Here is a 26629-nt window from a genome sequence, read left to right on the forward strand (position 1 = left end):
TGCTATCTACAAGCTTTTCACTGGCACTGTTGTTCAGTAACACTTCATGGAGTGTTCTGGAAGAGGCAGTCGGCCCCGGTTGCCTTTCTGTAATCTAAAGTTCTCATTTGAAAGAAAACAGTCCTTTTATTGCTTAAAAGGAGAAGGCATACAGGAACAGTATTTGAGGGTAAAATTTTAGTCTATATTGGTACCTTGTTTATGCCCTTACTCTAGGTTACGGTTTTGATTTACAGTTTATGGAAACAAAAATTTAAAATGTAAAGGGTAATGACTCTTGAAGAAACTTATTTGAAAAATATCAGTGTGCAATTGATTATTTAAAAGTAGACTTGGTAATTTTATTAAGGAGAAGGTTTGGAAATGTAGACTGACAAGACTGTTTAAGCGCTGCAGGTCTGTAGGCTTTTTAACAGATTAGCACTGTGGTTTTTCTTCTGTTTTCAAATAATCTACTGTATGAAAAAGATTGGAATGAGTTATTTAAAATTTACATTTTAAAACCTATCTTAGAAAGAGGAATGATTTAATACACACCACCCCCCCCCCAACACTGAGAGTACAGAGCATGTGTATCAACAGTTCTTTCTTACAAATTAATTTCATTACATGAAATAACTTCATTTATTTTAGTATGTGGTTTTCATAGCTAGAACTTCATTGACTGTATTACAAAGAATTTTCGTATTTCTTTGGTTGCCCAAACCTTGCTGACAGGTAATACACAGATTTGGAATATATATATTTATATACACAACTGAGATGTGAAGAGTTAATTTGTGAATTTTCAGTTAGTTTAGTTACTTTGTCATCTCTAATTTATTGAGGAGTAGAAATTATCCCTAATAGTATATAGTAGGCATCATTTGTTGGCATCTCTGGCAGTGTCTTTTGTTACAGTCAGTACCAATTCAACAGATTCCACTGCTCTCTTGTGGAGACGAGAGCTATGTTCATTCACAGGTAACAAAAATCCCCACAACCTACTCTATTAGAGTATTGCTTTGCCCTTTTCAACAGTGTTTGTTTGAGAGTAGATATTTTTAATTAGGTTGCAATATTTAAAGTTCAGTGTTCTATTTCACTATTAAAACAACTAGTAAATATTGCTGTACTTTTTCCTCTGAAGTGTTTGTTCAGGGTAGTGAGTAATAGTATTCATTTATTTCTCTGACTTTTGGAAAGCTTTATTTCATTATTCTTTAACTATGATGTTTAAAAAAGAAATTGTGGCTTATTGCACTTGCATCAGTGTATTTTTCTAACTGATTCTGAGTGGCTGTTGGTTGGCTGTTGAATGCTCCTGGGTTTGACCTCTCTTTATCAAGCAGAATTCCTGTCCTTCAGATTATTATATGCAGAGTTGAAGAAATGAAATGGGAAAAGGCTTGTTCTTCTACAGAGGGCGAGATCGGCTGACAGTTCCCAAGAAGCACAGTTACACTGGAGGTGTTCCCACAGAGCCACTGCCGGTGCTGATACTTCTCTAGCAGTGCTGAGGTGCCTGGAGCACTGACTGGTCAGCTACTTACAGAAGCAGACTTCCCATGTTTCTGCAGTGCTGTACCCAGTCTCCAAAGCCTGCTTGGTGTTGTAATGTCGTTTGAGTGCTAGGCTGAGGCATGGAAGCAATAAATACAATTTACATGCCTTTATTTTCTTACTCTGCTCCCTTTGATAAAATTACTTGTTACATGAAATCATTCTTCTTTATTGTTTGTTTTAAACCAGGGAACAGCTGCTTTAACAAAGAAAAACAAACAGATGTAAGTTTTTGATAAATAAACCATGTATATTTTTAAAAGCTCACTTTTTAAAAACAGATCTGGTGTGCACTGCAGTTAATAACAGAGTAGTGGTTTCTGACCGTAGTTGAATATCTTTGTTTGACAATGTAGTGAGCAGTATTTCTGCTGTGTTGGCAGTGTCAAAATGGCTAGATTAAATCATCAAATAATTTGAAATGGATAAACATTTGTAAGTTTAGCACCATACTAAAAAACCCCCACCAAACAACTGCCACTCCACAGAGGTTAAGTTAACTGTTGCTGGTAACATTAAAATGAAATACAGTTCAGACTAATGGTGGAATTGCTAGCTTATTATGCTGAAAGATGCCAGTTGACTTTAGAGAATAGTAGAAAATGTTTTTAGGAGACTGCTTAAATGTACAGCTGTGACTTCTGATGAAAGAACAGAAGATGTTTCTGTATTTCTGTTCAAATTAAGAATATCACAGTGTATCATGGTGTGATGATGTCTTGCATTCATAGGTATTGAAACAACGGGCATTTACATTTTTTTTTTAATGTTTTTAAAATTGAGTAATGGAATGTATATGTGAATTTTGGGACAGGTGATAATGCATTTTTAATTTAAATTATGAGGTTGAAGAAATGGTGATCAATTTTTAACTAATGAAAACATACCTTGGATGCTGCTGCATGCTGTAGAACTCTTAACTGCACTGGTTAGAACATCGTAACCATGCAAGGGAGCATTGAATAATTAAATAGCTAGGAAGGGATTGCCTGTGCTGGTGCTTTTCTTAATGTGATAGATGATAACCTATATTTACAGTAGGTATGTCAACAGAAGGTACATGCTTTCACAAGTTCTAAGAACATTCCTTGGATGATCCACCTACTTCTTGCTTGGCATCAGAGAGGTCTTATGAACACTGCCTGTGGTAACCTGCTGGATTGGTTTTATTTCACCTAGTAGAAAATGATCTAAACTATGTTGTGTTAAGAATTGCAATTATTAATCAGCTTAGTGGCATACACTTTTACAGTAAAATGAAACCTTTCCTGGTAATCCTAGGTCTTTTTTATTAATCAGTGTCCTAGAAAAGACAAATTGAATTGTTTCATTGGAGTAACATCTTTGAGTTAAATATTTAGGAAAGATTTAGAATGCAGTAGAGGTTATAAATACAAGTTTTGTCTAATCTTATTGATGTTTACTTCCCTTCCTCCCCTTTCCTCTCCCTTTTCCAATTCTATGCTCCAGTGACTAAAGTCCCTGGGCTATAAGTGCATGTTAAATATAGAATCCCCACAGCAAATGTGACTATCCAATTCGGATTCCTTCCTGATGTGGATAATCCTCATAATACTGTCTCATGATTTCTTCGTGTTCCGGAAAAATAGCATTAACTTCTGGCACCCAGATTGACTTGAAAATACACTTAGATTTGGTTGCAGGAAAGCAGTGTTGCAATTGTGGTGCAATTGTGATGAGTGAACATAATGTGGTCAATTTCAGTGTTCTGGATGGAAATTTATTGTAAGTAAATCAGAGCAGACTTCTGGTTTTGGAACCTGCAGAATAAAAGACAGATGTGGCTAAGGGATATAATACCTGGCCTCTGAATTGTCAAAAGCTGAAATTTTTGTCATAAGAAAACATCAAACTATAAATACCAAAATACAGACTAAATAATGATTTTAAATTGTTGTAGTCGATCTAAATACTGTATTGAAAAAGAAGCTACTCAAACTGACTTTATGTAGTCATTCATTTTTTTTCCTGCATGCTTAGAAGAAAATTCGTCCTGTAAAATCATTTTACCACAGTTCTGTCCTTGTTCAGTCATTGATCCTCTGGCCTTTTACCTTCCTCATAAGCATTGGCAATGCAGACACAAAAAATAACTGTCTAGCAGTTGTTGGGAGACTTCTCTGTGTTACGTGATCTTAGTGATTTCACATATGAAAGGTATAATGCTGTTCCATGCAGTTGTGCTGTGCTTAAATTAAGAAAAAGCCAAAACCAACCAACCAAAAAACCCCAAACAAACAAAAAACAACACAACCCAAACAAACAACAAAAACCCCCCACCCTACTCTTTTTATTTACAGGACCGTTTGGGATAAATCACGGAATAGAGCTTCATTCAGATGTGGTAGAATATGCCAAGGAAAAATTGGAGAGCTTCATAAAATATAGTGATAGCTTTGATAAGTAAGTATCTAATTTGTCTATTTCACTTTGCAGCAGTGTTTTTGTTTTTGAACTGAGTGTGTCATTGCTTACTAGTTTAGGGGAGGGGAAAAGAATGGTGTCACACAACCAAAACATAACATTTCCATTTTGTTACGCTAGTTCATGAGGTAAGGCTTAAGAAAGCACTCTTCAGAAATGTGGGAGTATTCCTGCTGTATAATAGAATTAATACAATTGATTTTTCTGCATTTTGGTGATGTATGTACATATATACATGTGTATGGGCATGCACATATACATATGTACTTCAGGAGAATTATGCGATATGCAGGTGTCTTTGCATGTTTAAAGTAATCTGTATCCATTAAGTCAGTTTTTATTTTATAATTGTACATTATCCTCCTGTACAGTATGAACTTTTTTCTAATCTACCACTGTTGATCTAGACATGAGTAAATTTATCTGATTGTATTAATGCTTATTGCCTGAAGACATGGACTTAGAATATTAATCAGTGCTCATATACCACTCACTTCTACTGGTGTACTCCTGGGTTACAGGGCTTGAACCTTATTTTTATTGAACTCAAGAATTTTTTATTACTAAAGTTGGCCTATAAGAATCTGCCTGTTTGGAAAGAAAGGCAAGGTTCTGCAAGGGCTGTTCCTTGTAAAGATGCTTTTCCTTACAGGCAGTAAGTTCTCCAAGAATGATTATAAGGTAGCTTCTGGAAAGGCAGTAAAGTTTTTGAATTGTAGGATTAGCTTAAGAATGCATGTCCTTTGCCTCTTTTCTTCCCCAATGGGCAACAGAGAAAAATTCTTTCTCTTTACCTTTGTAATGTGCTTTATGAACTGCTGTGTTCCTGGTTATGTTCGTTGGAGCTCAATCCACTTTTTTCCGTAGCCCAAACTTCAGAAGCTCTGGTCTGACCACAGGCCTTCCTCCTTCATGCTCTGAAGTAACAGAAAGGTATCATCCTAGTGTTACCTGTATCTGAATTAAATTCTGTACTAATGATATTGGCTAGATGGCTTTAGTACTGTGTTCTGACATTACAATAAACATAGTTATCTAAGAGAAAATACATATGGTTCATTACTGCAGTGTTAATTTTAATACAGGCACTTAATGTTAGTTCAGGTAAATACATATAGAAACCAGAAAAAATTGATTCATTCAGGAACTTCATGATGCACTTTATATAATCTGTCTTTAAAAAGTGTGTGAAATGTGGTCACTTGTGAGCATTAATAATTCTGCGTTAGTGGCTCTAAGTTAGATGTACTTGCCAGCTAATGAGCTGATGCACATTCCTGTACTCAGACATACAAAAAGGTGGTTTTGATTGAAATGTCTTTCCAATCTTGTGATAGATTTATGTACAGAAATTGAGTGCAGGGGTAGCAAGAAAACATTATTTTTTAAACAAGATCTGATTAGGATATTTATTTAAAAGAATATCAGAACACTGATAAAAGAATATTCAAAACATGCAAGATCTGGGGGGGGAAAAAAGCACCGAAGTTGCTAAACTGGGCATAAATGAATGTCAGTGTTTTATGTATATTGTTTTTGAAGGAAATAAGTGATTATACTTAGTAAATGATCTAAATATTCTTAAAGAGGAGAGTTATTTTCCCCTAATTCAGGAGATCGGCTCTGGGGACAGTGTTATAAATGCTGCATGCTGTTTACAATCATAGTTCAAATGATCTTTAATTATACAGTGTTACTCCAATGAGAGGGAAAAAGTCAGCAGGCTGGTAAATATGATCTGAACTTTATCACTAATTTGTACGTTGTATTTTGGCACATGCTGTTTTAACAATCCACCTTTTCCTCACAACAGTAAAATACTAAGCAATGGCTACAGAAACACCCTCCTCATCAACCTAACAAAAGCTACGCTTCTGTGAAAGTGCTTTTTTAATACAAATCTACTTGGTAAACAGCTGCGCTGCAGCTGACATGGTACTGATGAGCTGGTTGGATTTTGTGTTTTGAGGGGGGATTTGTAATGTGTCTGCATAGCTGATTCTGGCTAACTGCTTTCTTTGTAAGGATTCTGTATTTTAATGTAGTTAATGAAGATGGTATGGTTTTTTTCTTTGATGGGGTCCTTCTGTGTCTTCTTAATTTAAGTGAATTTGTACAGCATGTCTTAAATTTCAATCTGCTTGTTGAAGTAATGTGCTCTAGGTCAGTAAGTTTGGTTTTGATTCTTGTTTCAGTAACTTTTTCCTGCATCTTCATTTATAAGTGAAAGATATTTACCCAAAGTTGCGCGGACTGTGGCATCAGAACTTAACTACTGATTTGGTCAGCTTAGTATTTGGACGAAAGACCACCCAAGAAAAAGGTGTGCGGTGTCTTGTCTACTGTTGAACACTGGTGTATATATATCTAGCAGGCATCCTTACTGTTTGAAAATAGATTTTATGTGGCAAGACTGGTATGAATGAAGCTAATTGCTTGGGCAGGGGTGTGTGTGTGATGGGGAAAAATACCTTACTCTTGCCAGCAGCCTCTAACGAGGTACGTGGGGGACAGGAGGAACACAGAGACTATGATTGATTTTCCTGGCAGTAATGGAGTTAATGCGGATGGGGAATTCTGTAAAACTTCACATTGCCACTTCCCTGTGTTCATTCTTTAGTGTATAATGTTCTTTGGTCTGGTCTGAATATTTTAAGCAATCTCCTTTTTGAAACAAAAGATGGTTTAACCTTTGAAACAAAAGATGGTTTAACCTTATGGGTGGGTACTCGGAGAGCTTCAACCTAGATCCGAAATAAACAGTATCTAACTTTGTGGTGTTCCTTTGCTTGGAGCAATAGGCCATTGGCTTTGCACCTGACTTCTTTGTGGAGCTGGGTCATGATAATTCACGTGGGGTTCTGCCTGACAAAGCAAGATGGAATATTTCTATTGAATGACAAGATAACCATTTTTATGGGGGAATGATCCAGTGTTGTGTGGTATAAACTAACTTTTCCCCCTTGATTCCTGAGAAGAATGTTGGTGAAATTAAAAATTTACTTTTCTATGATTGGGATAGATGCTTGACTAAAGACTGGAAGCAATGTGAAAATAGTGTGTCCAGAAGGATTTGAGAGACTCACTCTGCTTAAATAAAGGAAGGGTTGTCTACCTCTGGTAGCTGAGCTTCTCTCAGTTTTGGCCTGTTGAACTGTTGATTAGAGGAAAAGCTTTTCAGGTACCTGTTTCAGAAAGACAAGTAATTCCATAATCACTTGTATCTGTATCCATATCCCACCAATCTAAAAATCTTTTTCCTCTAAACGGAGGTGGAGTTGTTCCTTCTGAGAGTAAAATGCTGCCTTGATTTTATTTGATGGCGCATGTTTGCCAGTAGAAGCACAGGGGAAGTTCCATCTGAAAGCACCTGAAAGTGTTGTTGTGGTTGAGGTGTAAAGATTTTAGGTATAGCAAATTCTCTGACCCTGAAATGCATAAGGCTCTCTTCCATTCTTAAAACCTTCAGGGAATGCATGCCAGTTAAGGGGAAAAAACATTCCATAAGAAGGCTCTATCTAAAACACGTATGTTCAAGTACCAGGCCCCGCTTCACCTGTTTATTGAAGGGGAATGTGTTGTCTTTTCTGCTCCCAGTCAACTTCTAGACCTAGAATATCCAGCTCGGAGAGAGAGCCACAGGGCAAGGCTAGGTTGCCCATCTTCTAGCACCCTATCAAAAACCAAACGTGGGTAAGATGTTGAAGTCCCTGCTGTGAAAGAAAATCACCAACCCTTCTCGGGATCAAAAGAAACCACTTCAATGGTAAGTGACAAGAACCCTAGTACTACTTCTGGGATAACTGTTATGGGTGAAACTTCTTCATGAAGTCCTGTAGTAGATTGTGTTAGCACTGAAAACTAGTAAAGTTAATCTTCCATAGAACATTTGTCTTCATCAAAATTTAGGGCTCCTGTTAGGCCCCTGAAGGCTCACTGTCTTTTTATTAAAGCAGATTTCAAATGGAAAGTTCCTTGTATACACACAAAGAAAAGAAACCTCCATCCTGCCTGTGCAGCTGATTAATAATTGCAGTAAAAAAATCAAATCAGGAAGAGCAAATGGTCACCAGAACTCACTGATAAACTTTCTCAGTTTAAATCTTACTTATAACTTAGTCTTGGTTTCAAATTGTCTGATGGTTTTGTTAGTGGTGAATAAATTCTTGTTGAGGTTAGTTTAATCAGAATAACACAGGGACTGCAAGAATTCCGGTGGAATTCTTTGATGCCAGAGGTTGTTAAACAAAAAGGAAAGGAAAACAGGCTTTTGGAATATCCCTTTTTTATTTAGAGATATTAAGCATACTACACATCATAGACCAGAAGGCTCCGAAAATGACAATTGAATCTACTCTTACCTAGGAAGGAACAAACCCTGCTTTCTTCAAGCATTTGATAGTCGAAGAAATACATATTCTTGTCCTCTCAGAACCATACGTGAAATATCTTTCATAAAGAAATTAATAAATCCAACAGTGGATGCTGCTTTGGACAGCTCTCATTGCTGCAAGTTTTAAAGTACTTAGAAAGTTTGTTAAAAGCAATGACAGTGCTCAGTGCATGGTTCCTATAAAATCTGTTGCTTCACAGATATGTGCAATATAAAGTATGACAATTTTAACTTTATTAAACCATTTTTCTGCTTCAGTAAAAAGAGGAAAGCAAATATTTTGCTTTTTTTGTTAATAGATGAGTTGTTCTCCAGACTTCTATCCATAGATATATTAGGGCTCTGACAGTAAACTGAAATGACAGAAATTTTTTTCTTACCATCCTATTCCTGCCCACTTTCCTTAAAATTCACTATGGAATTGAATAAAAAACCTATTCCTTTGGTGTAATTTCTCGTTTTAGCACCACATACAGTTTACATATAGTACATAACAAAATTTAAATTTTGTAAACCAATGCTGAAGGGAGGGTGAGATTACTTGTAAGGGTTTTTTAAGAACCAGTGTTTGATGTTTTCCTCAGAAACAGTTGTGTGATCTGTTTTGGCCCACCTCAGTGAAACTGATGAGACTATAAGAAATTGTAAACTAGATGTCATAGTTATTCTGTTATATAGCCTCAGCTAAGTTTATCCAAAAAGGATGACAGATACAAGTGAAGTAGACATACAGGTGTCTCACTGTCTCTACAGCATTGCATGGAAGCTGAAAAAATATTCAAGACAAAATTACTGAATAGAAATTTTACCAGCATCAGTTTTGGCTGTTACTCTATTGCTGATTAAAATTACTGTTATTGTAATTGGATGCAAGGGACTAGAAATGTGTTGTTGTAGATTTTGTTTTCAAAGATTTAATGTTTGTTTCTGTTTAAAATTTGTAGTGTACGTGCAGAAGGTCTCTCAAATAATAATACTAATAGGTAAAATGTGTGTAACTTTTCCACAAAATGTGCTAGCAATCCACAAATATGCATTTATACATGAACCAAAGACTAGTTCAGAATGCTTAAAAAAAAAATATGCTTAACCAAAGTGGAATGAGCAGTAAATAACAGAAAATAGTAAGGTGGAAAGAACTTGCCATCTTGCTCTGCTGCTGTCCCACTTCACAGGAGAAGAATTGATGCTCTTTAAAAATCATTTTCCCATACTAACTGATGCAGGCTTAAAGTTTCTTAGCTAGTGATTTAATCTTAACTAGACATCAGACAATATAATGTGGGAACCATTCATTGAGAGGCAAATAGGAAGATGTTTTCCTGCAATATACGAAGTACCTTTAAATCTGATTGATACTAGTTCTAATGCACTTCTGCAGTTAGGTAAAATGAGAAAGTCTAATGAGGCATAGCAAACAGAAAGTAATTTCATTATTCTGTTGCGTATTCTTGTGGTGTGTTATATCACACAAAGCCACGTGAGCATTGACCTTCATCTGTGGATTTCAAAGAAAAGTTTTATGTCAGTTTAAAACCTGAAAAATGACTAAATGATCTGAAAGCTGCTTCAAGGTTTCCTTCAGTGAATGCATTGGTGTTTAAACAGAGTCTAGGAGTACTTCGAGTAGGATTACTGTCTGTGAAATTCTTGTTTGACATAGGAGAAGCTTTAGGAGTATTGTCTCTTTAATACAAATGGACAAAGGAGATGGAACTTCCTAGATTAAATTATGTGTAGCTTTTCAGTCTGTCTTAAATAAACACAGGAAACACTTATTTTTCAGCTGCTGTAAATTCTTTTAGGTCAGTTTTTTGTTGGTAAAAAGAATAGGCAACTTCCAAACTATTCTGCCACAACTGCTGTAGGTTTTTTGGTTAGGTTTTTTTTTTCTTCCTTCTTCCCCCATTCTGAGGAGCTCTTCTCTGGAAAATATGGTCAGCAGTATATTAGAATTAGGGCAATGACATACTAGCATAGGACAAAAGTGAGTGTTATTTCCTTGTCATGGTAGCAAAAATAGTTTAATGTTTTATCATGCGTTTCCAGAGTCTGAACATTTTGCAGATTCATTTCAGTGTCTGTTATTAATGTATTTGGTTTAAGGGAAATATGATATAAAGCTAATTTCATGAGTTCTTATGCTGGATTTACCATTGTGTTTTGGAATATGTATTAAAATGTGTTTGGTTTTTGTTTTGTTTTTTTCCCCCATGAAGAGACAGGTGTGAAATTTGCTTTGCAATGGTTTTGAATTCTTTGTTCCAGTGCAGTGTCACTGTAGTTCAAATGGCAAGTGTTAACAACATGCCAACCTTTTCTTACACATCATTGAAGCTGAAGAATAGTCCTTTGTGCCCGAAGTTTAAATAAATTTAAATAAATTTCCTATTAGAAGGGAATTACTTGGAGCAGCTTGATGCTATGAATGAGATTTCAGATGACTTGGAGGGTTTGAGTTGTCTGACTACAGGAAATGAATGTGGATGGGAAAACTATACTAAATTCATACTGAAATGGGTTTCCTGTTTGTAAGAGCAGCAAGCTGAGATACGAGTGACCAAATATAGAGATAGGAACAAGAGTACTGTTAGATATCCTGGTATGACTGAAGTAGTTGAGAGGTGTAAAATGTAGCTGGAGTGATGCTGCTTTTAAGAACTAATTTTTCTCTTAGCAAAAGACAGGTGTAAGTAGTCGGTATTGCTTTTTTTGAAGTATCTTGTGACATACTTTATTATTTCCATCAGAGAAGCCTGTGGGTATTGAAAGTTGGTTTTCCTTCAAATTACTTGACTTTTCTCCCCAATTCTATTGAACTACTTCTTTTCTAAAGGAAAAAAAAAAGGGTGGCAATTCATGCCTACTTGAATGTGGTTTCATCTCCAAGAGAGATCAGGATAACATCCTGCATTCGTGAAGTTTGTATAGGTAGAAGACCTTAGCCCAAGAATGTGCTCATTTTTTTGTTAATGGCTTGCTATGACAGAAATACTAGATTGGTGGATATGGATACAGGAGCAACAAAATTTAATATTAGTTTTTGCTATAAATGTTTTTTAAAATTAATATTCATTTTATCACAATAGTAATACTTAGTGTTGGTATCTATGGGGAATCTTAAAAGAACATGGGCAGTAACAATCTGTTACTTGATGATTTTCTTAAGTTCCTGCAGCAAAGACAGAGATACACCTCAGTTTCTAGAGATTATTTTTTTTTTACAGTTATCTGGAAGAAAAGTACCATAGCTGTATTGAGGATAAACTTGAAACAGGATAGGTTTAAAATCTGCAAAAGATGGAAGGGCAAAATCAGGTCAACAGTATTTTATGTGCTTGAAACTGCTTTATTATCTTAGGCCATTGCTAAATGTGATCTGCATGTGCCTTAGATTTATCCTTTGGCAAGTGCTTGTTTAAACAGAAATTTTCTGTTGCTTTATTATCTATAGTAGGAACTTCCATTTTCTGTTCTGTTGGCTTGGTTCTTTTGTAATCAAGATACCAGTTTAAACACGTAATGTGTATAAAACTCCTCCAGATTGTTCCAGTGCTTTACTTTTTTTGCCTTTTTTTTTTGGCATCTGATGTAAGAAATAAGAGGTTTTCTTTGTTACTTACATAATGCTCTGGAAAGCCACCCTGACCCTTTGGTTGAGGTGAACAAATAGTCACGAACACTTGGTATTTCTTAGTTCCATTTCAACTCAGTAACTCAAAAAGCAAAATATTACTTCATCTTGATAGGTAGCTTATGTGATTGTCAGTGCTGCATGTTAAAGCAATAAACTCTTTATTTCCAGCAGTGTCATTAATCTAATTAAAGATAGTTCAGTGTAACACAGAAGGTAATTGAATATCTGATCTGTTTTGATAGCCTAAAGGCAATAGGAATAAAATCAACTTGCCAGATAGTGACAATTAGGACTAAAGTAATATGGGTTTCATTAGCTCAAGTTCCATTGCAAAACAATGTAGTTGATACTACTTTAATACTGTAAGACTTAACAGGCTTGTGATGCTTTTGGTAGTTATTCTTAAAATCACTTATTCCCTTGTGTTTGCAGAACCTTTGTGTTTAAGTTATTAGATAATTTCCTGATCAAATGATGGAGTCTTTTATACTTAAGCAAAGTTAAGTTCAGTTTTACTCATTTTGAAAATTATTTGGGAAAGCTAGTGGAACAAATTCTCAAAATTACACTCCAGTCTCTTTTGGAAGGTCATCACAAATTACTGGATTAGATAAATACAAGAAAACGTTACATGCATTTATCAGTTATTTTTGATTCAGAGGCTTGTGTATCTTTTTGTGAAAATGGAATCAGCTGTGAAGATTCAGGGAGTTGGGGAAGAGTCTCCTTGTGTTACTGGTGAGGTTTACATGGGAGTGTGGAGGAGTAAGGTTTGCTATTGTACAGTTTACTAGGTTTGAAAAGTCTGTAATCTACCATGAGCTCTGTATGCCTTTATTTCTGGCATTTTGTTACTGCTCATACCGTAACACGTGAAACAGTTGGTTCTGTGAGAAGCACAAATGAAAAGGGTTGGCTTTTGAACTTGCATGGTGCTGTGACCAGAGACAGTTTATAACCTTTTCCTTGTATTTGTTCTATCTTTAGCTTTATGGGTGACAGGAAGGTATGTAGGGCAATTTCTAAACTGCCTGTGTTTGAGTGGGCAGCTGGCATACCAGTGCAGGCCAGATGGATGTTACCATTGCATGGCCAGGTGAGCTGAGTAGACCTCCTTGGTTTTCATCTGACATGGACTAAAGAGTTCTTCAGGAATTAAATGTACTTTAGTCCTTACGCTGTTCAGGTTTGCTGTGGGAAATGAGTCTTCAGGAAACTCCAGCTACTGACAAACAGGATTGAAACTAGCTGAAGCTATATGGGGGAAGAAGGTTATTTTTTGAAGTAAATGGACTAATAAATAACTGGCTCACATCTCCACAAAACTGTGCTAATAATGTGGATCACAGTCCAGCCAATTTAAAGGGCCTATAGATAGAGTTAGTCTCTAGTGCTTAACCCATCTCGTAGGTATAATAAGAAGTTGCTTCTGTGCCTTCATTTGCACTTTGTGCCCTTCTGGCTTCAAACTGTGGAGCTAAACAAGAAATTCTCTTCAGCTTTTACTGTATTTGTAAAGACTACTGGATTTTAATCCATAGCTCACGTATAGTGTATTTTGTGTCTGGGGAATGTTTTGTGGGGTTTTTTGTCTTGTATTTTTGACTTAAGAGTTTGGTGCTCCTGCTTGTTCTAAGAGGGTGTGAACAGTGGCTTCATGAGCTTTAAGGTGCTTTCTAGTAGAGGAAGCAGTTTAGACATATCTGGTAATAAGTTTGCCAGCTTTTAGAGGAGCATTTTGAGAAGATCACAAGTGAAAATTGCCAGGTTAGGCAGGCAGGCTGTCTTCATTTTTCTAAAAATAACTAGGGACTGTCTCAAGATCTAAAACTGCATTTTAGAAAAGTACCATATTTTCTCTTTCCCTGCTCCCCCACCCTTGTACTTTTGAAGCCTACAAAAGTACTTTACTCAGACTTTCAAATTAAATTGATGTGGTGCTTGACTTAAACTGTAGCATGAACTGCTTGATTGACCTTCACTGAATACAGAAAAATACGTGATAGTCCAAGTGCTTATGAAATGAGTTGGCTTCGTCAGCAAAGTGATCAGTGCCTCAAGTTTCAGTTTCTTCCCAGCATTTAACCTTGTCTAATGTATTTCTAGATCTTTCTCTGTTAATCTGAAATTATTTCAACTACAGTTCATGCTGGGCTAGCTGCCCAGTTTGTGCAACAGTCATTCTCTATGCTCCCTCCCTCTCCCTTTTTTTCCTTTGTAATCTACCGGTGTTTGTAGACTTCAATTTTTCCTCTGAACTTGGAAGAGGAAACAACTTTGTGGACTGTTTGCCACATAGCACATGAGCTGTTGAGTAGTTGGTAGAGGATTCTGGAGTCAGTCTATGACTAGACAAAAAAGGAAGCATTTGCATTCTTTTCAAGATCAAACATCCCATCTTGGGGAAAAAATGATATACTTCAAGAAAAAACTTCAGTTTAATAGAATTCTAATTTGTTAATGGCAGTGGTATAGATGGGAAAGTGAGAAAGTGAGCCAAGCCTTATAGGCAGCATCCCTAAGCAGTGAAAGCTGCCAGGTTTCCTTGTGACTGAAGAAATGTTGATTTGAATGTTGTCAGGTGTTGTACTGGGATTTGCTACTGCTAGCCAAGTAAAAGAAAAAAAAATATATTATTTTCCAATCATGGTCAACTGTAAAGTTTTTAAAATGGCTATATGTATTTGAAGAAGTTTTTAGAAGTCATTCCTTCAGGATGAAGTTTGAGATGTTTTGGATTGTAATACTGCCAGATTAAGTTTATGAACTGTTTCATGCAACAGCGTGTTAGATTTTACTTGGAATTTTTTGTTTTATACACCCCCCCCCACCCCCCCCCCCCCCCCCCCCAAGAAAACCATAAAGCCTTTCTATGAGCTACTTTGTAATCTTAAAATATTTGGGGAAAAAATGTAGTTACTCGCTGAAGGAATTTTTTACAAAAAGGTAAATTACCTTGATGTTAACAGCTGAAGAAGGAGGGTACTTCAGAGATTCGAAAAATGTTCGAAAATATCACTGTAATGGAGAAAATAGGCAGCTTTAGCAATAAGGCTCTGTGCTGTACATGTTTCCTTTGGTATTTTATGCAGTGACAAAGACTATTTACAGTCCTTATGACTTCTGTTACTAACTTCGGTCCACTTGAAAGTGTTTGTATAACTTCGATTTGCTGATGAAAATTAGATGCTTCTGAGAATCTCTTTTTATTGCTTTCTGTCTGGCCAAAAAATGTCAGTCTTTTCCATTAAATTCCTTTCTTTGGGAAAAGTGGATTGGGCTCAAGGTGGAAAATTGGGAGCTAGGGGAAAACAAGTCTTTTAAAAGCCTGATCTTTAAAAAAAATAGAGGGAGGGCTATTAGGAAATTAACTGTTTCAATATTTATCAAACAGCCTGGATATCACATGTTGTTGATGAATTTACTGTTTTATAGGCACTTCTGTTGTATGGCTTGTAAGGTTTCTTTAAACAAATCTAATTACTTGCACTTAGGAAGTCTCTTATTGCTTTGAGGCCTTTTCTGTTTTGCATAATACATAATTATAACTGCTTAAGAATGTTTCTTTGGTCCCTGATGTAGCAGAAAAAAATCCCATTATTTTCAAGTAGTATTGCCTAACTACAGACTTTTAGAGTATGTATGCTAATTTTTCTTCATTACATAAAGGAAGGTATGAAAAATATTTTTCTGTTTCTATCTGGACTGGCTTTTCTTAAAAATCCTCATTTGAAATGTCCCCTCTTTTGTTTTTTCTTCCCCTTAGATTTGAGTTCTGTGAACCTGCCTTTGTGGTTGGTAATTGTTTGGAAATAGCCTCAGACAGTCATCAATATGACCGGATTTACTGTGGAGCTGGAGTCCAGAAAGACCATGAAAACTACATGAAAATTTTATTGAAAGTGGGAGGCATTTTAGTAATGCCTATAGAAGATCAGGTGACTTAGTGACAATTTCCCCTTTTTATCTTTTAGTATGAGAAATATATAATTTAAGGAATGCTTTTAAATGTATATTTGACTAAGTTAACATTCAACTAATACTGTGATTCAGTGTATTGTTGCAGTTAAGCAGATACTAGTCTTTTTTAATGGTCTTGAAAGGTTTTCCCTTAAACTCGTAGGAAAACATCAGTATCCTGCTTCCAACAAAGTCGGTGGCAAAACTGTCTTCACTGAAACTAAACTCCATTCATAGTATTTCAGTTATACTAGTCCCAGATTTGCTTTGAAACAAAGAAACCACCCTCTAAACCAGAGAATTTGTGTCAGAAATGGGAAATAACTGTGATTAGTGGAACATTGCTAGGGGAGGAAACAACATGACATTATTTTCAGCAGTTTCCAGTGTTGTTTTACTGTGTTAGATGAAATGTTTTTTTAGACAGGTGTATTATTTTAATAATACGTTCGCACTTTTATCACTTTCAATCCTTAGATGTCAAAAGGCTTTATGAAGGTAAGTAGTACCTCCCTGTTTTACTAATAGGGAAATTAAGACAGATTATGTGACTCAGGCTGATGTCCTCCTAAATATGGATAATTACTAAAATGCTTGTTGCTAAACATGCTAGTTACTCTATCTTACATAATGTGATAATTATTTCTGGATCTGCTTTCTCAAAATACCAAAGTGATTTAAACATAGTTGCATGATTCAGTTCCGTAAGTATTTTTTTAGTATTTATTGGACTAAGATATTGTCAGTCGAAATTTATGGAATCCAACTTAGAGGTAGACACAATTCAAAAGCAAAATCAAAACTGTGAATATTTCTACCTTATATACAGATGGTTAGGGGGATTGAGCATGTAAAGTACAAGGAGCAGCTGAAAGATCTGTGTTACTCTAGCCTGCAGAGAAACAGCTAAGGGAACATTTAATTCCTGACTTGACTTCTGAAAAGGGTGGAGAATTTAGCTGGTAGACTGGAGTCCAGTGCTCCTCACAGGTACATAGCAAACTGAAAGAAGAATGTTACAAATGGCAGCAAGGGGGCATTCTGCCTGCATATGGGGAAAAAAACCCAACCCAACTACAACAGTTATCGCTACAGCAGGCTGCCTAGAGAGGTTGGGGAATCTGTCCTAGAAGATCTTTTTAACTTCATCAGAAAATCTGAGTTGCCTGATTTAACTTTGAAGTTGGTCTTGTTCAAGCAGGAGACTCCAGAGGTTGCTTCCAACTTATTCTGTGATCTTTTGGAAAAATCAGAAAGAGCAAAACTTACCTTGGGCCTTTGTTTTCCTGCTGCATCTCTTCCCATTGCTAAAGAGCCTTATTTGGTACTCAGGTGAACAATTACAATTTCAAGGAATATGAAAGTCCTTTCTGTTCATAAAGCAGTCTTTATAAATTAATTGTGAAGCAAATGAAACTAGTAGTGTATTTGAATGCCAGTCTGAATAGTATTGAGAATGACAAAAATGTAACTACTGATTATTTTTGTTGTTGTTCTTATGCAGCTAACACAGATCTTGAGAACAGGACAGAACACATGGGAAAGTAAAAATATCCTTGCTGTTTCATTTGCTCCACTAGTGCAACCTAACAGAAATGACAACGGCAAACATGACACTGTGGGACTGCGTAAGTGTCGTTTGTGCTCACTCCCTTTGCCTTGACGGGTTGTTACAGCGCGTGCTGGTGGTGGTCTGGAAGTAGGTAGGCTATGCTATACAGACATAATGTCATAGAACAGAAGCATAACAGTTTAGCAAAGCAGGAGCTTATTGATGCTTTTTTGTGCTCCTGACACATGTTCTGTGTTGCTGAACGATTAATGCCCTGAATTAAAATTATACAGTGTTTCCAGCTTATTTTCCAGACTTCTTTTCCTTTTAGGTTCAGCTTCTCTATTTCTAGTGAGGTACAGATAAAATAGGAAGCTGTCTGTCAGGAGTGCTAACTTCCTGATGCTCTCCATGAGAAAAATATTTCTTCTCTTCCCCCCCAAAATGAAAGGAGCAGGTCTAAACTGTGCAGCAGTGGTGTATGGTAGGATATTAAATAGTTGAGTGTGTTTGTGTCTGTCTGCAACTGATACAATGATGCCTAGCTGTATTTTGTTAGTCATGGGGGTTGGCTAATTTCAATGCTTTGAATTAGGTGAGTAAAGATACTTAGAAAAGGTCTCTGAAAGTACAACTGTTGCCAAGATAAGGGAAGGGGAAAAAAGTGGCAGAGAAAGGTGCAGGGTTGAAAATTTCTGTCAGAGTAGTTAGGTCTAGGAGTAGGATAATACACAGAGCTTCAGTAGCATGTGGACACCTAAATAAGCCCAGCAAAGACAATAGAAAATAACAGCTTTTCTCTCCTGTGTTGTTCTGTTAACCTTTAACCAAAGGGAAAGAATTCCCCTGTCCTCTTGTCATGTTTCTTGCCTCCATGCACACTTCTCAACTGTAAAACAGGTATAAACCCTTCAGGAGTCCAGGATGTCCTGTCAGGTTGCATTACCTGTAGCTGCTGATCTGGCTATTAATTTTGAGTCTGTATGTGAGCTTGCCAAGGTTAGTTCCTTATTATAGTTACCTTTACGGGTTTTGTTGAAAGTATAGATCCTTTTTTTTCTTTTTTTCTTTTTTTTTTTTTTTTCAGAAATAATTAATTCTGGTTGTTTCAACACTTGCTTTTTTAGACCTCAGAAATTATTTCCTGAAAATAACTTGTTAATGCAAGATTATTTTTTTTGTCCATTCTTTGCTTTAGATGTAGTCCATAATAGATAGACTGTATAATGACTGACAGTAAAATACAGAGGTAGCTTGTCAAACTTGCTGGTCTTACTATGATTTACTGCAGTCTAATTCCTTACAAGATAAAGAGGATTTTCAAGTGTGTTCTATGACCATTCCTGAATTTTCACAATGAAAATAGTGCAGACCAGTAGCATTCAGAACTGAACTGCAGTACAATAAAGGTGTTTCCTGTAAGTAGTTTAAGAATTTCAAAATTACTTTTTAGTGAGCAGAGAAAAATAACAAACAAATGTGCTATTAAGTTGGCATTACTTAGTAAGATTTAAACCCCCTCAAACTTTAGGGACTTGAAGATGCACAGTAAAATGAAATCAGTAAGATACGCTTCTTTCCACTGCTCAGTGGGGCACTGTAAAAAGTAGTGATATGAAGTGCAAGAAATAAAAATTGTGGCTAATTTCTTTTACAGCAGTGATGTCTACTTATTTCAAATCCACATACCGATAAATTATCTTCAGTTCAGAGTAGTCAGTAAACATTTTCCTTCTGCAAACTGTGGCCAGAAACTGCAGATGTCACTACTAAGTAAACGTGGAGTCTGTGCCATACTCTGGACAACCCTTGAATGCCTTCTGACACATGTGACGTTACATATAGATTGCAGTTACAACTGTCATATTTTCATAGGGTGTAGTAAAATACCTGTCAGCTAGTCATTCTCAGAGTAGAATCTTTTTCCTCATAGAAAACTACAGAGGTGTTGTTAAAGGATCGTTTTACCAACTTAGTTAATTAGGACACAGTTTGCTGCTACTAGACAATTAGAAAGAACCAGACATTAAACATCAAAAAATTGCATCGTGTTCCTCTCATTTAAAAACAGAATAGTACCTATAATTTGAATAGTTTGACTAACGCTTTTAGGAAAAAAACGTAAGACAGATTGGCAGTAAACAATACTCAGATACTCATGTTTGGTGTAAATGATTTAAGAAGGCTTATTCAACACCAGAATGGTTACAGCTGTGTGGCATATTGCGAGCAAGGATGAACTCTGCCTTTGGGTAGACTGTATGCTATGTGATAAATGTCAAGCACAACTAGCACTGGTAAGGTAAATACTCTTCATCTCAGTTTTACATTTGAGCAGGATGTTAAAATGGTTGCATAGCTTCATGCTTAACTTTGTGTGGGAAGTGAACTTGTGGTGACCCACAGTACTGTATGTACTAAAAACTGATCATGAACCCAAGTACATCACTGGTAATGATAGATTTTATTGAAATCTTGATTTTCTTTTTTATTTAATCATAATGAATGAGAAAAGATGAAATGGCTTAGATCCAATGAAATTTTACTGTGTTTATCAATACAATTAAATTAAAATATCAAGTTTAAGATCACTAATCAAAACAAAAAATGAGTTGTATTTCTTGGTCAGTTTGGCTTAAATTGATGAGTATCGGCAGAACTTAAGGCTACTTCTGTTATTTGAAGTTCTCTTTAGGTATCTCCTGAATATTTCCGTATTCAAACAGATTTTATATTACTCTAGGACTTCCTGCCTAGCTGTCCTTCCTACCTATCAAGTGGGCTTTTTTTGTGGGGTTTTTTTTGTTGTTAATATTTGTTAATAGAGCAAGTCTGAAGCTTTCTAAAACCTCATTTTCTTTATGCTGTCTTCTGTGTGTCTGTTGTGTCTGGCATTTCTGAACAGAAGTTTAGGACTGTTAGGCCTTGACTTCCTTTATGCATTATGACTTGTTGATAGTTACTAATTCTGGCTTATGATCTGGGATATGACTGTGAGGAGCTTTGTCTTTAAACTTTTTAGATGCTGTTGTCTTCAAAATCAAATAGAATATAATCAAGCATAACTAGCACTGAAAATAATGTGATTATTTTATATTATCTTGCAGGATAAAGCTGAGAGCTTACTACTTTCACACCTTTTTCAGGACACAGCATTTCAAAATTTTGTTCCATTCTCTTCTGAAGGAAATTTTTTGTTATTCTGATTTTATGAAGTCTCTCTTACACAGTTCTTTATATTAGACAAATGTCTGTTAGTCCATTAACTTTATATACCTTCTGTTTTCATTTACTATAATTGACATATGATCTGCAATCATGGCTTGTTTAGCCTGGTATTATAAATGTGGTTTTGATGGTTAGATGGGGTTTTGTTCTTGAATTTTGAGTTGGTTTTATATTAAACAAATGGGGCTTTTGAAAAATTTCTGTTGGTGTTAGCTGATATCAGTGTTGTCATTCATAAATGCCCTTTCTGTCTCAGATCTGAGTAACTAGCATGCAGCTAAAATCAGTGTATAAACAGATTTTGTTTGAAATGCATAGTGTTTTTTAAGCTGAATGCAGTATTGGAAGTGTAATTATCAAAAACTATTTCTTCACTAACTTCTTTGTTGCTGTAGTCCCCATTACTTCTATGCTGCTCTGTATAGGAAGAAAAATTACAAGCAAAAAAGTTGAACAGGCTGCACTTTTGGCTGGTGTACTCCTTGAATTTTGTTTTCCTTGAAATTAGCTAGCCATTGCTCATCTGGGGCAGGCATCCACCAGCCCAGCAATACTTGGTCATCAGCTGCTTGTCTGTCATGGGAAAATATGTGGGTTTTGGCTTTTTCTTACCTGCTTTTTGTCTTCAGGACTTCAGTAATTTTGATTCCTTTTCTGCTGCAAAGATATGGGTGACTTACCTGGTTGATCAGCTGTGAAGTCAACATGGTCCTCCCTCATCAGTTGAATTTAGTAGGAAGTAGGGGAAAGTATAGTGAGTAGAATAAGGAAGCAGAAAAAAGGCACTTGCCTAAACAAATGTGACACAGAGGTAGAAATTGTTTCCTAGCAGTAGGTTCTTAAAACATTGCCAGCAGTAGGTCCCAAGACTTGTCAGGTGCTAAAAGATGACAGTATTTGTGGTATGCTTTCTTAAATTTATTCTGATAATCTGTTCATGCTTTCTGTTTGTCCTGCATATCTGTCAAAAGACCTCTTAATTTCTTGGACTGTGCCACAAGGTTTGTCAGGGTGGCTCTATCTAGCTTTGTTTCATTTGCATATTGTATCACGTACTAAAATTTCTATTGTTCTTGGACATTACTCTTACTGCCTTGCAGCTAGTTTTTTTCACTAGAGGGAAATTTCACTTAGTATAACTTTTTTTTTTTTTTTTTTTAGCTCCATGTGCTGTTAGGAATCTCCAGGACCTAGCTCGAATATATATCAGACGTACCCTTAGAAACTTCATAAATGAGGAGATGAAAGCCAAGGGTATTACTCAGAAGGCTCCTCCAAAAAGAAAACGCAGAAGATGTCGTAGACGCAGGATTAACACCTATGTGTTTGTCGGTAATCAGCTCATTCCTCAGCCTCTAGATAGTGAAGAAGATGAAAGAATGGAAGATGATAACAAAGAGGAGGAGGATAAAGATCACAGTGAGGCCTTGAAGCCAGAAGAGCCGCCTCGAAATCTGTTGAGAGAGAAAATTATGAGTCTACCATTACCTGAATCTTTAAAAGCATACTTGACCTATTACAGAGAGAAATAACTTGTTTTAAGTAGAAATAATGCCTACTGATAGTTCCTTTATTCTTGAAAATGTAGCATTTATTAAGAAGTAGGTGGACAAATTATTATTAGTCTTTCGTCGAGACTGAAGTACAGCGATAAATCATAACTTATCTCTATCTTGTCTTTGCTACAAAGAAGACTTGCATTCAACAGTAGAATCCCTTTTTAAAAATCTATTTTCTTTAAATTTTGAAAATGCTGTTTTAACTCTGATAGAAATATATATTCCATTATGCAGCACTAATCAATATTTTGCATGGTAAGTCTTTTTTTGATCCCTAACAGATTTGTATTGATGAAAGGATGAGTGAAATTTTATATATGCTAAATAATTGTTGAACGTGCATCTGACTTGATGAACAATTTGTCTGTATTTATTATTACTAGGGGAACACCTTAAACATGCAGACACTTATCCTCTAATGTCTGAAATCAGACTCTTTTAAAGTTTATTTTACTATGGCTTTGTTGCAATCATTATTACTATGTTGGTATAGATGTATTCCAACAACACAAGTGCAATAAATGTATACAGACACTGAACGAGCTGGCTTTAACGAAATAAGAAAATAGAAGTTTTGAAATGTCAGATGACCCTGCTACTTCTGCATTTATTTCTTTTGCCAAAAGATCTTGAGGAAACTTAACAGCTTCTCTCAGAGCCTTAAACACCATATTGAATAAGAAGCAAAGCAATGCTTACTTCAGCTCTGCTTATATTTTACTCCGTTCTACACTTTCAGTATTTCTAACTAGAGGTACTTCCTCATTTGTGAGAAGTTTAGGACAGTACGTTTTATTTCTACAGTTCACAACATTGAGTCAAAATGTTTGGTAATAAAAGATTGTAATTTAGATTTCAGTCATCTATATTTACTGCTTTTAAGTAGAGGTAGAATTTCAACAAAGTTTAGTTTGTATTGCTTATTGGGATAGCTATAATAGTAGAAGTTAGAATTTGTTAAGCAAATGCACTTTAGTAAGTGAATTTTATACTTAACATGCATCTCCAAGAAGGTAGACTTGTGCTAGCCTATATTTTGTTTCTGAGCATGGCTCTTAGCACACAAATATTTATAAAATATACACATCTTTTGGAAGCCTAAAGAGTAGCAGTGCAACTGTGGGGACCCACAATAGTGCTGATTTAAATCTATGATTTTTCCTCTTCTAGTTGTGAAGTTACTTGCAGTTCTCATTTTTAACTTTGTTTGCTTTTACTATCTTGATTTCTTCATTCTGTTGTAACGTAACCATGAGGGAAAACAGTGTTTATTGAGAACTCGGCATGATACGCATTAAAAGCCACAATCATTGGTAACATATGCCTATTGGACCCAGTGAAGAGAATTCCTATTGAAATATCCTGCACAATAGAAACAAAATGATCACATCTTTCTGAAACGGTCAACGTTCCTAGTCCAGGTTGTAACCAGCCAATGTTCATGTGGTCTAACAGTCCAATATTGACTTCAAAACACGTAAGCATTTTGTTGCATCTGAGAAGGAAGATAATATGTAATCCCATGAGACTGACTCTTTATTATGCATTTCATGCTGTAGTCCCTGTTTTTTAAGGTACATCATAGTAATGTTTAAGTGGAACTTCATGAAGGCCTGTTGTACCAGCATGTGGAGTTACTTTCCGCAATATATTTACAGTATAAGTAAAAACTACGTGAAATAAATATTCTGTCTTTATTTTAAAAGCAGGAAAAACTACTATGAAAGTTTTCCAAAATAATTATACTAATAAAGTAATTGTGATGCTTCAGCTATAAGAATTGAACATAATCTTGTTTTAAATGGATTATTTTAGATGGAGTTTAAATAATCGGAAGTTTGAGGTTTTGTCTCTCCTCTTCTTGGAATCTACATCTATAAGCTCAAGAGTATGAGATGACTAAATATTACTTAAGTACTTCGAGGACTTTATACAGGATGCTTTTGGAGAATAAATTTCTGCATTCTTTAATGCCTGTATACTTGGAAAAATGAATAGCGGATGACTTGTCATGATTCTTCAGTATGTAAGTTTTTTTTCGGAGTCACTGAAAGAGAATGTTTCTTCTGTGTTTTATATGTGGATTTATTTTACACTCTTGAATTTATATTTGCATAAATAAAAAGATAGAAATTAAAAATGAAATAAAACTTAATTTTTGCCGTATCAGTTGATGATGGGGACATTGTTGCAATAAAATGGGGGGTTGTTTTGGTGGTTTCTGCTTGTTTGAATTTCTCTGGTTTTGTGCAAGTATTTTCGGTTGTTTGGAAATTAAGGTGCCAGTTCATAGTTAGGTCAGTAACCTCTTAATAAAAGCTATTCTTGAATTTCAGGAGTAATACACCTTTTTGCTAAAACTTGAATTTTTTAACAAAGGTTGAAAGTTGAGATGTTATTCATGACACAGGAAAGCTGTTTTGGGCCCAGCACTACTTCTGAAGTACTTGGCTGGAGAATTTGTTTTTTTCTAGTGAGCCTAGAACCTATAGATGAGCTATATGCTCAAGAACAGTTTCATGTGTTTTTGGTTTTTTTGCTAAATACTGAGGGTTGGTTTTTTGCTGTGTTTTTTTTTTTTTTTTTTTTACCTTCAACAGAGCAACTATCTGGGTCAAAATAAATAAGGAGAACTTTGAGGTAAGAACAGCAAGGGTGGGGAGCAACTACTAGCAAGTATTACTTTCTGCTGAAACTCTGTCTTGGTGGCAGCCTTATTTTTTTTTACCAATTAAAGGAAAAGTACAAGGTGGGCTACGCTGACTATCAATGCTGTAATTGTGGTCACTGTAAGGAAAGATGTGATGAGCTGGAATTTTCAGGGATTTTTCTCCTCTTTAGTATGGAGGAGGACTTGACACCAGTGCAGTCTTTTCACAAGACCTGGTGTTTTTAATCCCATGGTGTTCAGGAAAGACTGAACAGCTACCTCCCAAAAACTGGGGAAACAGTTTTAGTTGAAACAAACCTGAGCATATATGTTCAGCTGAGCACTGTTTCTTGCTTAAGTGCTGGAAACATAGTCTATTTTCTTTTTTGAAAATGCTGTCATTTCTTCTCTAAACTGCTTTTTAAAATGCATTTTACTTGTCAATTTGAAAATAAATAGGGAATATAATGAAATGTGGTATGTTCTGATTAAAGTCGTTTTAACTCATTAAATATTAATCCATATCTACTCAAGAGTGTGTCCTTCCATCATTCATGTAATTGAGTAAAACTGAAGGCTTCTATCTTTGTGATTTACTAATCAATTGCAAAAGATAAAGGAACTATGTTCTTCTTGGTGGCGTATACAGAAATCCACCTTAATGAGCTGCTAATTGTTTTGACAACACTTGAATCATTTATGAGGTCCTTTCCATAAACTTGTTTAGAGAAGGTCATTGGAGTGTAACTGGAACAGTAAGGCTTTAAAGTTGTGTGCTTCTTGATATCTTTCAGTAAAAGTCAGTGAAATCTGGATGTCTGGCTTGATAAAACACCTGTCTTTGGCTTCTGTAGCTTCACAGTGCATGTGTCAACTTGTTGAATGACTCTGCTCAGGTAAAGCTGGCTTGTTCAGCAACAAGCTTGCACCATGTTTATGGTCCGTATGGAACCAAGAATTAACACTGATGTATCGATGCTTTCTAACATGATGGTAACACTTTCTTTCTGGAGTCTTCTGATTGTCATCCTTTGTATTCTGTGATGCTTCAATGAGATTTGCCTAGGGAGCTACAGGAATTTGCATCTGCCTATTAAAGCTCTAATCTCTGCGGAGAACTAGGAATCTATGTAACGCCTTTCCAGGGGATTTTGCAAAAAGCTTCAGTGCTGGAGAGAAGTGAAAGCACTGCAGAAAGCACTGAATTTTCTCTCGCTCTTCCTTCATGTAGTCACAAGCAGCCTTGATGACCATAGGCTGGAAGAACAGAGGGCAAAAATGTGTTCGTACATGCTAAATCCTATTTTTTCTTAAATGCTCTTTTTTCTTTTTATGAGTATTTTCTCGCTGTTCTGCTAGCCTCTTTGTCCGGACTGAAAAATAATTCATTAGGGTTTACTACTGCCCAATTTCAAACATCTTCAGTACAAGTGGATGACCTCTACAAACTGAGAAATGTTCCTTGCAGGCAAGTAGACCTGCAGGGTTTCTTGTTGATACACACCTCAGTAGTTTTTTCTCTCAGACATTCTTTTGAGTTCTTCCACCAGTGTGTTGAGTTTGGGGCTTCTGTATACTTTGATGTTTGAAGCCTAGTGGCTTCTATTCATCTCACATCTCTGAAACTCAGGCTCTTTAAGGAAGCGAACTAGTTCAGGAGCCT

At 35.9% G+C, this 26629-nt stretch overlaps 1 protein-coding gene across 3 annotated transcripts in view; it reads left to right on the plus strand.

Annotated features, from left to right (window-relative positions):
* Positions 1–25494, plus strand: part of PCMTD1 (protein-L-isoaspartate (D-aspartate) O-methyltransferase domain containing 1) — a 47780-nt gene extending 22286 nt beyond the window's left edge. For 2 of the 3 annotated variants that reach the window (XM_037378859.1, XM_037378857.1), the window contains 4 exons: positions 3864–3966; positions 15784–15955; positions 17482–17605; positions 21919–25494. In XM_037378859.1, coding sequence (XP_037234756.1) covers positions 15902–15955; positions 17482–17605; positions 21919–22289 — 549 coding nt within the window. In that variant the 5' untranslated portion in view covers positions 3864–3966; positions 15784–15901 and the 3' untranslated portion in view covers positions 22290–25494. The remainder of the gene's footprint in view (positions 1–3863; positions 3967–15783; positions 15956–17481; positions 17606–21918) is intronic. The other variant, XM_037378858.1, reaches the window with a different exon arrangement.
* Positions 25495–26629: the final 1135 nt, after the last annotated feature.

Source organism: Falco rusticolus, chromosome 3 (genome assembly GCF_015220075.1).
Source record: "Falco rusticolus isolate bFalRus1 chromosome 3, bFalRus1.pri, whole genome shotgun sequence".
In the NCBI taxonomy this organism is placed as follows: Eukaryota; Metazoa; Chordata; class Aves; order Falconiformes; family Falconidae; genus Falco; species Falco rusticolus.